The following is a 15,651-nucleotide window of genomic DNA, read 5'->3' as shown; positions in this document are numbered from 1 at the left end:
CTCGCGCAGGCAAACGTTATGCCCCGTCTCGGCACTGTTCGTTTAAGGGGAATTTAACAGCAATGCAAATGTCAAGATTATTCTGCATGAAAAATGACATCCAGAAGACAACATTTTATTGTTATATCCGATATACAGTGAATGAAATATTCTTACATATGGGTTTTTTTCTCATAGCCCTAATGCATAAGTTGAGACTCATCGTTATATGTGGTGTCATTATAAATGGACTGCACTGCATTCGAGTATTCACACACTCCATTGTGAAGAGGCTGTTGCATTTTCAAAACAGGATGTGGCCCATGCATGAATTTTAGGGAAAATATACGGCAACTTCCCTTGAGTGTATACATCGCATGCTATGGAAACAAAGCTTACAGACTCTCAGATCACAACTCACCGTGTGGTTGAGCCCCGAGGCCACGTCAACAATGTGGACATCGTCGACAGAGACAACATGCCCCTCGCGGTTGCGGTCGATGAACACCTGGATCCGCCGAGGCACCAGCTCACACTTGAACTGCAGCTTGTTGCTGGTGACGAAGTAGCGGCCGTCGGTGTTGTGGCCCAGCTGGCCGTACTCGGGGCAGCCAAAGGTGTACACGTGGCCCCGACAGTCGACGAGCACAGAGAACTCGCCACCACACGAAACACGCACGGCTGGCCGCAGCTTGAAGGCGACACGCGTCGGCACATGGACGGAGGCGTTCTGAGAGCCAACGCCGCACTGGCCCATCTTGTTGTCCCCACAGGCAAACACCGAGCCATGGTCAGTGAGGAAGAGCGTGTGCGCACGGCCACATGCCGCAGCCACCACCAGCGAGTCCTTGAGCGTGTCCACCAGGGTGGGCAGGTCACGCCGCTTCAGGTCACACTGGCCCAGCTGGCCCTTGTCGTTGCGCCCTGCAAGACAACCGTCACCATTCACTGCTCTACCTTCCAACAATAGAGGACCACAGTGGAGCTGTTAAGGGGAGCCCCACCACGGTTCTTCGCGTGCGACAACACAGTCCTTATCGAATGCCAAAGAACAGCCAGCAACGCAACCTGCATCAGAGCCTCGAATTTGCTTGGAAACACAATTATTGCGAGTTATCGGCTAAAAGTTACCTTTCTATGTACCCGACTTGAATGGACAACTTTTTTGCATGGTTTATCTTAGCCAGCAATTTGTCATTTCTGTTTCTCACCTTGCATTTCACTGGTTCCACATTACAGGTCAGCTGGGGGGGGGAGGCAAGTCAATCAACTTTTTATGGGTATTGCGTCTGGGTCATTTTGCTAAGATAAGTTACCGTATTTGTTCTTATCAGTAAGTTCGTACAGTTCTTCTTGCACAATTTTCAAGAAAGAACGCCACACTCTATAGAAAGCTCGGATATAGCAAAGCTACATTTAACTGGAGTGGAGTTAACAGAAGTCTACTGCACTGTATAAGCAGTATGGAGTTCTATGCAAGGGTAAGAAGTGACCCTGTTATATCCGATCCTACGTTTTACGCAGTTACCTTCTAAGTGGTCTCAACTGCAACAGGTAGTGATAAGCCTGTGCACTGAGGAACGCTTTATGGTTCACAGATGAATTGCGAGTTAATATACTTGCGGTGGTGAACAGAATGAAACCTTTCGAAAGGCGTTCCAGCCCTGACTGACATGTAAATATATTTCTGCCACTTGACGAGGAAATGCAACTGTAATGAAATTTTTCACCTAATGAACTTGATGAATGCAAGAGCGACGTGGTTAATGAAAGTAGAAAGCATCTGTGCAGTTTTGTGCGGACAAAAATGAATAGCAAGAGCAGAAGGAACTGACCCCAGGTGTAGGCCTGTCCCTGTTCGGTGAGCAGCACCGTGTGGCAAGCCGAGCAGCCAGAGAAGACGGCCTTGACCCGGTGTGGCCAGGCCAGCCGGTGGGGGCCCCACAGGTTGCGCTCCTGGGAGCCACCTGGGTAACGATGACGATGCTGCTGGAACACTTGTTTGTGCCAACTTACAATGCTGCTGCACAATTCAGACGAGTGGTCCCTAAAACCCAGTGGTGTCTCCGGCTTCAGAAGCACATGCAGCTCCCAAACTCATAGCCACTGAGGTCTGTTAAAAGGACACTAAAGTGAAAAACGATTTCTTCCATGTTAGTGAATTACCCAGCTACAATAAAATATATATATATATATATTCTTACTGCAAGAAGACGCTAGGCAAGCAAGGAAGAATGAAAAAACTGTAGACGCATGGTGACGCTGCTCTAGAGCTCCTACACGAGCTCGCCGTGCATCTTGACGGCGTCTGCTAGCACCTAGTTTATTCTTTACTGTTAAAAATGGGCTACATTGCCTAAGGAGGCCAAAGACTGAACATGGAAAGTTCAAGGATTGGAACTTTCACTGAATCAATGAAGCTCAAGTACGAAAAATTATTTTGACATCAGTGACATCACACTGATGTAGCGGCGTTCGAATTTTGCTACAAAATAAGAAAAAATGTAACTTTTTTTCTTCTAATAATCAAGCTAAACTATGAATGACAATAGAAGGATGCTTTCTCTAAACTATTTAATGTTTCTCTTTCGTGTCCCTTCATTGTTACTCAGAGGCAACCGTCGCTGGGGCGTGAACTTGGACACAACCTATTAGTTGCACTGCCACTATGCCAGCAGTCTCTGAGGCCACGCTTTGCCAAGTGCTGCTACTGCCTGTTGGCGTGAGGGTAAAGAGGGCGCCACAATCACTGTGCCTTAGACAGTAAGAACAGGTGGTATCCAGACTGCATTCACCCTGATGCAACACACCATAGTCAACTTTGTTATCAGCTATTGACTAAAATATGCTAGTCATAAATGAGCCCCTGTGTGTAATGGCACACATGGTACTCTTACTACATCCTTTTACTTATGTTGCTTGTCCGAAAGCTGTGTTCTTTATTAAAACTAATGCTTTGGACACTTTATTCTATGACTTGGCTTTACCCAATGTTTACTGCTTGCAATATTCCTTTGATGTTGTACATAAGCTTGCCGAGTCACTACACAATGCTGCTTTGTAACTATGAACCAAACATTCCTGCGTGTGCAGCCTACTTGCGCACTAAAGTTAACACGAAAACTGTCAAAAAGCTCAAATTGTTACTCACTTATTTCATGCTTCAAGCATGCAACCCCCAAGTCAAGGGTCCATTCTGCACTCAAATGCGGGCCTGTGCAATGTACTTGTGCTGGCCAAGTTGGCCATAAAAGACAAGCCTTTGCTGTTTCTGAAGACTCATCCTCACTTGCGACACAGTGCGAGCAGATAGCGTCCAAATAGATCAAGTGAAATGACGCAGGCCGTTCAAAATTTCAATCCACATTATGTCTGCATTCTACGGTGTGCGTGATCACGTCATAATGAAGTACGAGTATAGGACAACAACTGTACACAAAAACCACTCGCAAAATAAAACTTCCTGAAATTGTGCAAAAGGCCTTCACCAAAAAAAAAAAAAAAAGTCAGCAACCACTGATTAAAATCTTTACACTCAAGAAAAGAACCTGCTTATCGATCCTAGGTGGAATTTTTTCCCTTGATATTTCTGAATAATAATAATTCCCCGCCAAATGCCCTAGGCCGTGAACTCAACTCTCTACAATTTCCATTTCTAAAGACGTAGCCTATTACTACACATAGGGAAGTACATTCCTAAAAGTTTTTTTTTTTTGCAACAGTTTGCCTTAGTGGCATTTAAATTTTAAAACGAAAGGTGATAATAATGTACAAGGAAAAATGGGAAAAACTGATGCTTAATCTCACGAGTACAAGCCATTTGATGGGTAATTTAGGGAAATTACACTTTGATATGTGTCCACTATTACAGGCATTAATTTTATTTTGTCAAAGTAAAATGCATAATTTGAAATTTTCAAAACAGAAACTTTAGCTTTGTTCACTGTCATTTTATTACCTGACAATGGTACTCTTATTTATAAGTAATTGGCTAAAAATTTTTTGGCATTCAACCTGCACAAAATATGAAAAAAAAAAAGTTCCAAATTTGAGAAAATGGCACTGTTGTGTGTTGAGCTGTAAATTACATGTTGCATTCCATCGAGAAATTCCAAGGATAGTACATTCGACAGCAGGACACCTAATAACTTGTATTAGATAGCTGATTTGCAATATATATTTTTTTAATGTAAAGCGAGAAAGCAGTTTCAATGTAGGATTCATCCAAACAGTTCAGTACAATGCTCCTGCGAAAGCACTGCACGAGTGCTGGAAGTGCATCTTTCAGTGCACTGTGATGCAGTTCTTCCTGTCACCTTTCCCAACTTGATCCGGTATGCGGGTGTTTCTTCGAGGAACCTTTTTCAAAACTCCCGTGACACGTGGAAACATTCTCAGGGTAATACTATTGTTGCTAACTTTGAGTTAAATAAATGAAATATACACATGTCTGTGATCTCAAAGAGAGTGAATCTTTGGACTGGCGGTCCACCCATGATAGTTTCATGTATCGTAGTCCACCACGGATGCCACTGGGTGCTGCGACAAACCCTCTCGCCGCTGAGACACTAAACTTATGAGCAGGGCTCTGGCGCCTTGGCTTTTCCCCGGTGTAGCTTCGAGCGCACTAGTGGAGACGAAAGGAGAGAGAAAGCCGCCCATCAGTGCGATAGCTTCCTCTAACCCTGCTCATTCTTAGAGAATTAGAAAAACATTTTCCGCCAGGAGTCGTGAGGCAACATACTTGAATAGTGAGGTCGTTCCACGAGTAGTCAGAAAAGTGTTTCATGGCCCCTTTAATATAGTCCCCTTTTTAGTCAGTTTCGGTGTCGCGCTTCTACTGTGTTGTTATGTCATGTCGCAGTATGTGGTCATGTGAGAGCAGGACTTTTCGATGTTTTGACTCTCTCTCCAGCTCGCTCAGTCGTCCTCTACGCTACTATGTTGGCTCCCACCACTAGTAGCAGCACACGAGGCAACCAAGCGAGCTGGAGCAAAAACATTGCAGTGTCCCGCTCCCACGTGATCACACTCCGCGACATAACGTCACAAAACAGTATTCACCTGGGAGTGAAACCAAAACTGGCTGTAGAAATGCTGTTAAATTAAATTATTTAATGCGTTCCGAGGTTTGTCACTATTTTTTCTAGGGTTTAGAGGTCTAGAACTTTCACTTCTCTTAAAAACATTTTCCACATAAATTTGTTGGAAGTTGAGCACTATGCTTTTCACCTCTTGTGTTTTTTGTGCTCTTAGTTTGAGCAATGCAATTCCAACAAGCCTGACCAGCCACTCTTATTTGCTGTGTATGTTTCTTAGTGCAAAGATAGTAGCGCCACTAGAAGCTATTTAGTTTTTGTTGCCTCCAACCGTGCAGCATGTTTACCCGACTTACTGGGGCCTTCAGACTACCAAATGTGAGTGCACTACACCGTCAACACACTAAAACGAGAGACGAATCTGGAAACTGGAGCTTTGCAGTGTCAGAGGAAATGCATGTCAGTGGTGCTGACACTGTTTCTACTTTAAATGTCATTGTCATAGTAGACTAATCCTTGACAAACAGTGGCACGAAATAAAACGACTCAACACCATACACAGAGTCACTGCAACGACCTAAAGCAAATTGCTCCCACAAGAAGGCGCCAGAATGTAAGCCTCCTTTCAGAAACCCTGGTAAAGCTTAAAATTTAAAGTGGGGCTGCGAGACACACAGACCATGCACCACATTTGGCAACAATGTACTGCTATGCAAAAACCCACCACAGCGAGTGGAACACCACTGGAAGAAGGCTTCTACTACTTGCGCTTCCCAGCTATCCTGCCACAGAGATTTTCTTTGAAGCCAGTTGGCTGCGATTGGCTCCCAACTAAAGCGGCGAAATTTCAGTGCTTGCAAGAATGGCCTTGGCGCATCAATCCCGCAAAATCGAACAAAAAAAGGCCAAACCATTTTTTGGAGGTTAAGAAGCCAAAGTTGTGGCTGATAAAGCTGCTGACTGGAAAAAAATACGAGATAAAACAATTTTGTGCAGCGAGTATTTCAAGAGAGATTTCTTTTGGAGCCACCTTGTTTAGTGTTATTTTATGTTGTGCCACATTTAGTGTTTTTCACTTTATTAAAGGTTAATTGCAAAATTAACGGTATATAACTATATATAAAATATATAGCATAAAAAAATATTGTAGCCCTAAAGCGCTGCGATTCCACAAAATCACCCTACAGCGTGCGAACGCTATAATTGCACATGCTGACAGCGGAGACAGTGTGCACTGGCAAATCCAATCGTCTCAAGCATATTTTCTTAGCACCAGTAGAGTGTACTAGAATGAAGGAGTGGGTCTAGCGGACGCCTTGGCAAGCGCCGAGGGCGAAACAAAAAACGTTGAAATTGCGGCGACGCTGCCGTCGCTATATTCTGAAGCTCCGGCCAATAAACATTGGCTCCGACTGTTTTGGTAGCGCCCATTGGCTGAGGTGAGCTCACTGGCTAAGTAGCTGTTGTCTGTTTGACGCACCGTCGTTATTGCATCGTTTGCGTTCTTTCCGACGCTCTTTTTCTATTTTATTTACAATAGATCGGTGGGGAATAATATCAGTGTTGCCACTACCGAGTATCTAAACTAGATGCAGCAGAGTGAAACGCCTGTCAAAGCTCCATGCAGTTGCGGTAGGGCCTCCGATGCGACAAGAGTCCAGCCATTCAGGAGAAAGCGACAGTGGTGCCACCAACTTTCCAATAAAAAAAGCCTCAGCGGAGAGCCTGCGTTGGACCCCGTTGGACCCCAATATAGTACACGCTAGCACCAGTAAACTGCTGTAGTCTCCCCAAGCCACTCCATCTTCTCCGTCACAACTCGTAGCTGGGCTCCTTCCTTCTGCCATGCGTCCTCCTCTGCCGTTGGCCACATAGCTCCTGATACGTTCCCCCCCTCGTCTTGGTTTACCGTTTCGGTTCCTTAACCCCCCCACCACTTTATTTTTCTGACGTCTTCTTTCCTGCATTTCTCCTTATGAACCTCGGCATCTACATTTTGAGGTATGACTTACGAGTATCTCACACAGCATTACTATGTTGGATGATCCAGTTACTGACCTGGACCTTGCTGAACAGCAGTTGCAACGCTGTTACATCGGTCGCACCATTCCGACTGTCCTCCAATTACTTGGTCAACCACTTCAATATTTAAAGGGCATCACTGCAGCACTAGTTAGTAGATGTCAAGTAGTAGCAGCAAGGCCAGAGCTCTAGTAGCAGCATTGTCCACCTTCTGGTGTCTGCTGCTCATCACTCAGTCCCAAAGGCTTGGCGTTGAGAGTGGCTGCAGAGTATATTAAGCGTTGATCGGTTCCCAGTGAAACAGCTGGTTCATCTTGTTAGTTATTCTTGCAGTCTGTGACTATTAAAAAGTTTGTTCGACAGAGTGTTGAAACAATTTTTTTTCCCGGTTTTCGTTTCATCGAAAACGGTTCACTTTCGGTTCAACTACGCGAAAAAATAACTGTTCAAACTGGTGCAAGCTCATGTGCATAACCGAAGAATTACGGAGAACAGCAGAAATTTATCTTGAACAAAAACTAGATGCTGCTGCTAAGCTGCACTGAAAGATTGCACCTGTTGTTTAACCTTCAAGCCGCACATAGTTAGAAAATATGCAGAACCGACATCAATGCTGGAAGAAGAGAAGCTGAGAGAGAGAGAGAGAGAGTTCCTGTTACTCTGCTCAACAGGAAAGGGAGAATAGGGAACTGAGGAGTGATAATGAGGACAGGTAGCAGGATGCAATTATATATACATGTTCACGTTCGAAGGGCCTGTTCACAGCTAGGCCTGTGTTAACTAAATATTCTAAAAGAGCCTCGATTCATTGGTATGCCCGGTCAAAGGCCCAGTAACGTTTGAAAGAGCCTTCAATGTAGGCCTGTGTTAACTAAATATTCTAAGAGAGCCTTGATGGGTACCGTCATTAACCTGTCCGACCAATGGCTTAGTAACACTTTTTTACTGAACGGCCTGTTGCTAATTGGCACTAATGAAGAGATCAATGTCTGCCATTCACAGTCATACTGGGGACAAGCAACAAGTATATGGGTGCAACTGTCTTACAGTACTTTGCACACATGAAATTCGGGCGAGTCAGCACGTTGGATACGATGCAAAACGCACATGTAGTCTGCCCCCCAATGCAACACGCGGAAAACCGTATTAACAGTGCTGCTACTTTTTAAATTCTTGGGAAGATGGTGTGTATTGGTGCAAATGAGGTAGCACAGTTGAGCCACAAGAGCAGGCAATGCATGGAGAAAAATCTTGAGAAAAAGTGCCCAAGATGAACCGAAAACCGTTATTTTTTTCTTTCAGTGTCATTTCAGAGTGAACAAATTTTTATGTTCCAGTTCAAGCAAAAAATAATGCGTCTCTTTTTTTTTGGGGGGGGGGGGGGGGGGGATTTAGTTCCGGTTCGATACCCTGGACATGTGGGAGCAGTGGACAAACGGCCAACCCCCTGGACATGGTAGCTTATTGTGGAATAGATGTAAAAAAGCTTGCAAACAAACTGATGCACTTCCTCATGGGGCTTCTGTAGGAAAGTGACAGTTTGCAATACTAGGTGATAGCATGTTGCATTTACCTTGCATTGTCACAGCACTCCAAAATAAAAACCACGCTTGGCAGTGATAATCACAAAAAAAGATATACGAGGTTCCATACCCCAGCAAAAAAAAAAAAAAAAAAAGCAAGCTACTGTGCAGAGAATGTTTGCATTAGATAGTTTTAGCTTATCCAGAAACTTCTTGCTGTTTGTACTATACCAGGTTACCAGAGAAAAACGTGAGCGGGCGGGTTGGTGCTGCCACCTGGTGGTACAGAGCTCCACCAGACAAACACGAGCTATTACTGCAGTAGCCAAGTGTGTTCCAATTTTCAGCAGCAGTGTAATCGTGAACAAGTTGCCTTTTAATTATTTTTTCAGCAAGGACACTCGTGTAACGCAGAAACATGTCTAAGGCATTGTGATAAGTAAGTACTGTCCATTATCCCTTTCAAAACAGGGCAGGTGCTTTAAGTGCCACAGGAAAAGTTGTTATTGCTCACTTTTGAAGTTCACCAAATCATGAACACTTTGCTTCTTGTTTATGGTTAGTTTGTGCAGTCCATATTGTTCACCAATGTCCTCTTGCAGCGGTCTGTGTGATGCCTACATCTGTCTGAGCCAAGCCAATGTTCATTCCCAAGCAGCTCGTCAGCTGTTTGTCGCTTCTGGGCCCCTTGGGTCGGTTTGGTGCCTTCCCAAGAGTCGCAGCGCATTTGCTTTGGTGGTGTTTTTACTGGTTGTTCAAGCCTGCACGCGGTGTTGATTGATGCACCCTCATCCCTGACTGAGCATGGCCAGTATTTTGTAGCGATGCGTTATTCTATACTAGTCTTATCATCCACCGCTCACGGCCGGCTGATCCTGTGAGTGGACCGCCGCTCTGACCACTGATCAAGCGCGAAAAGTGCGAAAAGGCACTAGCATAGGAAAGGCATCGCAACAAAATACTGGCCCATGTCTCTGCAGTGTGTTTGCAGAGCCGTTCCCACTTCTGCAGGTGTCTCTTTAATTGTTGCCTCTGACAGTTCGGCTTGGTCTTCAGTCGAATCACTGAGCACAAGGATTTCGGGCAGGGTGTGCGACAGGATATTTTGAGTACCCCTGGCATTCCTGGAGAATATGTGTTAATGACTCCTTTGGGGCACTGCACAGGCAACATATTTGCTCTGGCCTGAACAATTTGTGTTGCCATTGCTGTGTCAGGAGAGAACCTGTCCCGGCCTGAATGAGGAGGGCGCTTGCTCTATCACCTCTAAAGTATTGGTTAAACAAAGTGTCACCAGATTTTGCTACAAGCGTTGCTGCCATACACCTCTCCGGTGAACCAAAAATTGCATGAAGTTTTTGGACAAGCTAGATCTTTCTATTACAGGGCCTCATTAAGTGGCAAGCATGCTAAAGAGGCAAAGCAAGACGGTTGGGGCAGGAATGTGGTGGACACTTCATTGCTTCAAGAAACACTATTTTGCAACAGTTCTCATCTGCTTGAAAACTTCTTGTGACAAAATATAATTAGTCCTGTAAGTAGTGCAATATATATAATAATGCTACGAATAGTTCAGAACTAATTTAAGCAGAGGAACTTGCTAGCATGCAGGATTTTCAGAACGACAAGCAGTAACAAAATGAACAACCAGAGACTTAACCCACGTGAGAGGGACACAGAGCTCGGCAAAAACAATGAATGAAGGGAAGCAAGGGTTCAGTAGAATTAGTCCCGCAAGAACTGACATCTATCACTGTTTCTAGTTTGCTTCAAACACGTTCTTAAATACATTTCTAGTCAGCGTGGAAAATTGGCTTATCATCCTCCCTAGGTGCCAAACTAAATCAACAACGAACCCAAACATTATTCTAATTGTAGCTCGAGAAGTACTGTAGCACTGCCGTGTGTTGGGCGTGTTTGCACGCGAACATGGATAACATTTTAGCTCCCGCAGGCAAGAACAAAAGGGAGACCCCCCTTATGTCGCGAAGCAGCAACTATTATTTCTTGGCCTTTGGTTCACGAAACAGAGCATACCAGCCATGCTCATTTTTCTAGCTCAGATCGGGCACAGAGGCACAGGGATCGCAGCGAATAACGTAGCTTGTGTAAGAAGCCGCCAAAATAAAAATAAAAAGTACACCAAGCGAGTATTTCGAGTGGTGAATCCATACATGAAACGCGGCTTGCAATGTTCAAAAGCCACAGCGGTTGGCACCCTGTGCACGTGAGTACTGCGCCATGGCGCAACAAAGGAGGCCACTCACCGGCGGCGGCCGCCTTCTGCTTGTCTTTGGGTCTGCGGCCGATCGTGTCCCAGTTGGTGCCCCCGGTGAAGAGCAGCGTGCCGGCACAGCCCGTGGCCTCGACGCGCTGCGCCGAGAGCGGGGTTCACACGCTGGCCGTAGCCGACAGAAAAGGGGGGACACTCACGAATCCGCGCTTGGCCTTGTCGGCGGCGGCGTCGTCGCCGTTGGGACGCGCGTCGTCCGCCTGCTGCTCGTTGTCGGCCTCCGCCGCTGCCGCCGGTGGGCTCGCCTCGTCGTCGAGTCGCGGTCGCTTGGCCTCGCTCGCCGCTTCGCCGTCCATGTTCAGTCGTGTGCCGCTGCTGCTGTGCCGCTGCGACCGTTGTTCTGCACCCGCCGGAGGAGAGGACGACGCGATGAGCCCGCTCCGACGACCGTTGGAAATAGGCCGCGCCAGGTGGCCGCGCGTATGGACATCAGCGCGATGCCGGCCTCTCGATAGCTTTGACATCTCGTGTCGAGTTTTGATGCACCCATGCACGCGTGTTTATATTTTTGTATTCGCGAGGCGCGCCCGACGCTTGTATCGACAACTTCCTAATCGGACGGCCTTCCGGTCAGCAGTAGATCGGAATTTTTGTTTGCTTCTTTTTGCCTCGCAGAAAGCATATTATAATTTATTATTATTATTATTATTATTATTATTATTATTATTATTATTATTATTATTATTATTATTATTATTATTATTATTATTATTATTATTATTATTATTATTATGTGCAGGTTAGGTGGGAGAGGTTCATTACAAAAAAAGTCGCAGTTTCGCCCGAAAGGCGAAGCATCAATTGCGATATCAATTTTTTTTATGGGCTGCATAAACTTGGACACATTCGCTTACTTCGCGTACTCACTGAATTAACAAGAATGGTGTCAGCGCGCACAAGCAAACATGAATAGATCACACTCGATGACCTCAGACAAGCACTGTCAAAACGCTGACGCGAGCAAGCACGGCAGGCGAAGTGACCGGAGGTTGGTCAACGGAAACTGAACGGCGAAAGCGCAGCGCATACAAACGTCAGAGCCGCCCGAGTCAAAAAATAACCTTTGGACCCATTTAGGTTTTTCAAATGGTACCATTTGACTCCAAGTGCATTTCAAATGGTTCAAGTCATAGGCGCCGGCTACGGGGGTGCTCCGGCCGGGGCTCGAGCCCCCTCCGGAATTTCCCCGCCTCATAATCAGATCGTGGTTTTGGCACGTAAAATCCCATAATTTGTTCTTTTCATACTTTTGTGCTTTGATGCATACGCCAATGTATTTCTCCGCAAAGTTAGATAATTAATATCTCGACACTGGTGTCAGCCTGAGATTTAGTTCAAAGTGGATCCGCACTCCTCGGCTAGAATTTGCAAATTGCAACATGGGTCATAAGGCATAAGGCCATGGGCCATAAGCTAAAAACTTAATTGGTTGATTTTGTTAATTAGTCGTTTATGCATTTCAATTTTTTTGTGCAAGTAATGCCTGCCTCTTCGAGTAGACGAGCTCATGATCTAGAATTGTACTATCTGCCACAGACCACTTTAAAAATTTTGAAAACTGTTCGCTGAAACACCTTGTATATAGAATTCGCTCAGTAACCGAAATGATGCCAAGCTAGATTCACTCAAAATCAGAATAAATAGAAGTCTAGAAGTCATGGGCAACAGCGCTTATACTCGGACTCAAAGTAAAAAAAAAAAAAAAAAAAAAAAAAAGTGCATGCAGTTTGGCCGGGAAGGCGAAGCAGTATTAGTGATAGCGAAGTAGAGGACAATTACACGAAGGAATATTCTTGCCGTGTAAATCCGTGTAAGGATCGCACCCGTGTAAGGGCCGCACCCCTAACTTGCCAGCCAATATTGAAAAAAAAAAAAAAAAAAAAAAAGACATCCAACCGAGAAGCAATCGCGTTCCATGCGCTGATTCTGATCGGGCTCAACAGCGAATGGTCGCGCGCAGCGTACTTTCGCGCGTCGCTACTGGATGTCGAGAGGAGGCGATCGCGGAGGTTTACGGCGGATTTGATACTCGTAGTTGGAAAAATGAGGTCAAATGGGCCGGTCCCATGAAAGGCTCGTCAAAATCGCGACAGAAAAATGTGGGCCTTACACGAGTCTATACGCTAGTTATAGTGGCCATATAAATTGTAGTAAATATTCACCTAAAATTAAAATAGTAAGCATAATGGACATAGTGGACATAGTAAGCACGGACTATGTAAACCTGTAAATACCTCACTGGATGACCTAGAACACTCGCTTTCACAACGCAAGCATTGTGAAGAACGCCGGCAGCGGAGGCGAACGGTTCGTACAGCCGCGCGATTCACCGCAACTCTGAAAATTAGATTCATCATTATCTGCCTATTTTTATGTCCACTACTGACGGCCTCTGTGAGTGATCTGCGATGACCTCTGTCTCTTATCTCTACAACACTAGGGGCGCAGAAAGACAGCCCTGCAAAGAATTGACAGCGCGCATGAAGTTAGCAGCGATCCCTGGTCGCCCTTTATCATTGTACCCACCAATGATTACCAACAATTAGATATGACACGCGGGCCCCATAAGCGCCAGCCGCGCACAGTCATTCACAGCTACGGCAGGGCTAAAGGTGAAGACGCGTGCTCTCCTTCCCATTCGCGTTTGATTACGTGACCTACAACTAAACCGAAAATTGAGCGCGTGGGAAATAATGCCATCAAGCCGCCATCCTTTTCGGCTCGTTGTTCCGTGCTTTTTCCCGCACCCACAGGGTATGGGTCGCTCGTGTATATGGCTTTTGGATTTAATGCGGAACATCACGGCGACTACAACCGCGACAATTTGCCTGAAGTGTCGATATAATTGCATTCGCCATAAAGCTAGAAATAGAAAATTGTTAACAGAGGGTATATACATTCTCAGAAGCGTGAATTGCTGGGCTAGTTGGTTCATGTTCTAAAGCGAAAAAAAAAAAAAAAACCAGCGAAAAACCAAGACGCAGGACCAGAGGGAGGCAACCGGCGACTGTGTGTGTGTTTGCCTCCCTCTGGTCCTGCGTCTTGGTTTTTCGCTGTTTTTTTTTTTTTCGCTTTAGATATATATTCTCCCCGTAACATCTTTGGTGGAGGTGCTGGGTACGCTCGCTACAACACCGGGAACTGGATCTTCGCAGCGGACGGCGCGTTGCTGCCACCAGTATGACCGACCAAGCGACCCAATGTGAGCAAGGCCCATCACCGGTCATTCTCTTGCACCCTCGTGACCCCGGGACATTCAACGGCACAAGCGGCGTGGACGTCGATGAATGGCTGGCAATGTATGAGCGCGTCAGCCGCACTAACAAGTGGGACCCGACGATAATGCTTGCGAATCTCATCTTCTATTTGCGGGGCACTGCGCTACTCTGGTTCGAGACGCATGAGGCAGATCTGACAAGTTGGGATGTCTGTAAGCAGAAATTACGCGATCTATTTGGAAGACCTATCGGACGACAATTAGCGGCCAAGCAGGAGCTCGCAATTCGTGCTCAGACGTCCACAGAGCCGTACATCTCGTATATTCAGGACGTGTTGTCTCTGTGCCACAAGGTCGACAAGGACATGCCTGAAGCGGACAAAGTGGGCCACATACTGAAAGGCATAGCCGATGACGCATTCAATCTGCTACTGTGTAAGAACTGCTCTACAGTGGAGTCGGTCATCGCTGAATGTCGTCGTTTTGAGCTGGCCAAAAGTTAACGTATCACTCACCGCTTCGACCGACTTCCCAATACGGCTGCCACGTCCTCATGCGAAGGTTTAGCCACGCTTCGGCAAGCGCAAGCTCCAGAAAACGTCACCAGGATCGTCCTTCGAGAACTCGAGGCCATGGCACCCGTTACCCCTCATGACGGTATGCAAAGCGACAACCTGGCTCCAATTTCGCTAATTCAGGCCGTGGTTCGCCAAGAGGTCGCGAATATATGGGCATTTTACCCACCTTTCGTAACGGTCATGCTGCTACCAACCCGGTCGCCCCTGTCGTCGCTGCTGCACGACCGTCGCTGCTGCATTACAGACCGAACACGACCTTCAGGCCACGTTATCGAAATCCAGCCGATTGGCGCACACCTGATGACCGGCTCATCTGCTTCACATGCTCTAGGATTGGCCACATCGCCCGCCATTGCCGCAGCCGCTGGTCCACGTCCTATCGACCAAACACTTACAATCGCCCGGACCGTGCACCCTATGCCCCGTCGTTCTGTACTGAGGCCTCAAGTGCTGAACGTCCTCCTAGGGAAAACCGGATCAGCCGCTCACCATCGCCCCAGCGCCGTCAGTCCCGCTCGCCCCAATCTCGCCGCTCTCGGTCTCCCTTTGACCGCCTCTCGGAAAACTATAGCCAGTGCAGCACCCGGAGGTGACGCTGCATTTACGACCCGGCCTGAAAATCCTCTGATTGTCCCTCATACCGATGTAACCTTCTTGAAGTTCTGGTTGATGGTGTGGCAGTTACAGCTCTTGTTGATACCGGCGCACAAATTTCTGTAACGAGCTCGAGCCTCCGGCGTCGCCTCCAGAAAGTCCTGACGCCCGCGACTTCACCTAACGTCCGAGTAGCCGACGGGAGTACACCTGCCGTACTTGGAATGTGCACTGCACGCATCACCATTTCTGGTCGCCACACATCTGTTCTTTTTACTGTTCTAGAGCAGTGCCCCCATGACCCCATCTTGGGAATCGACTTTCTGTCCACACACGCGGCCCGACTGCTCCGCGGGCCTTCTCCGGCTAGAACTTCCTTCGTGCTCCGACAACGACGATGCCGGCC

General features: G+C 46.6%; 1 protein-coding gene across 1 annotated transcript in view; it reads right to left on the bottom strand.

The window, feature by feature from the left end:
• LOC119445348 (protein RCC2 homolog) overlaps positions 1 to 11,372 on the bottom strand; it is a 39,708-nt gene extending 28,336 nt beyond the window's left edge. The window contains exons 1-4 of the mRNA XM_037709658.2: positions 10,997 to 11,372; positions 10,831 to 10,936; positions 1,815 to 1,946; positions 401 to 903 (exon numbers count right to left, since the gene is read on the bottom strand). Of these exons, the coding sequence (XP_037565586.1) occupies positions 401 to 903; positions 1,815 to 1,946; positions 10,831 to 10,936; positions 10,997 to 11,320 (1,065 nt within the window). The 5' untranslated portion in view covers positions 11,321 to 11,372. The remainder of the gene's footprint in view (positions 1 to 400; positions 904 to 1,814; positions 1,947 to 10,830; positions 10,937 to 10,996) is intronic.
• Positions 11,373 to 15,651: the final 4,279 nt, after the last annotated feature.

The sequence above is a fragment of the Dermacentor silvarum genome, chromosome 3, assembly GCF_013339745.2.
Source record: "Dermacentor silvarum isolate Dsil-2018 chromosome 3, BIME_Dsil_1.4, whole genome shotgun sequence".
Classification (NCBI taxonomy): Eukaryota; Metazoa; Arthropoda; class Arachnida; order Ixodida; family Ixodidae; genus Dermacentor; species Dermacentor silvarum.
This window is presented reverse-complemented; position numbering and strand designations above follow the sequence as displayed.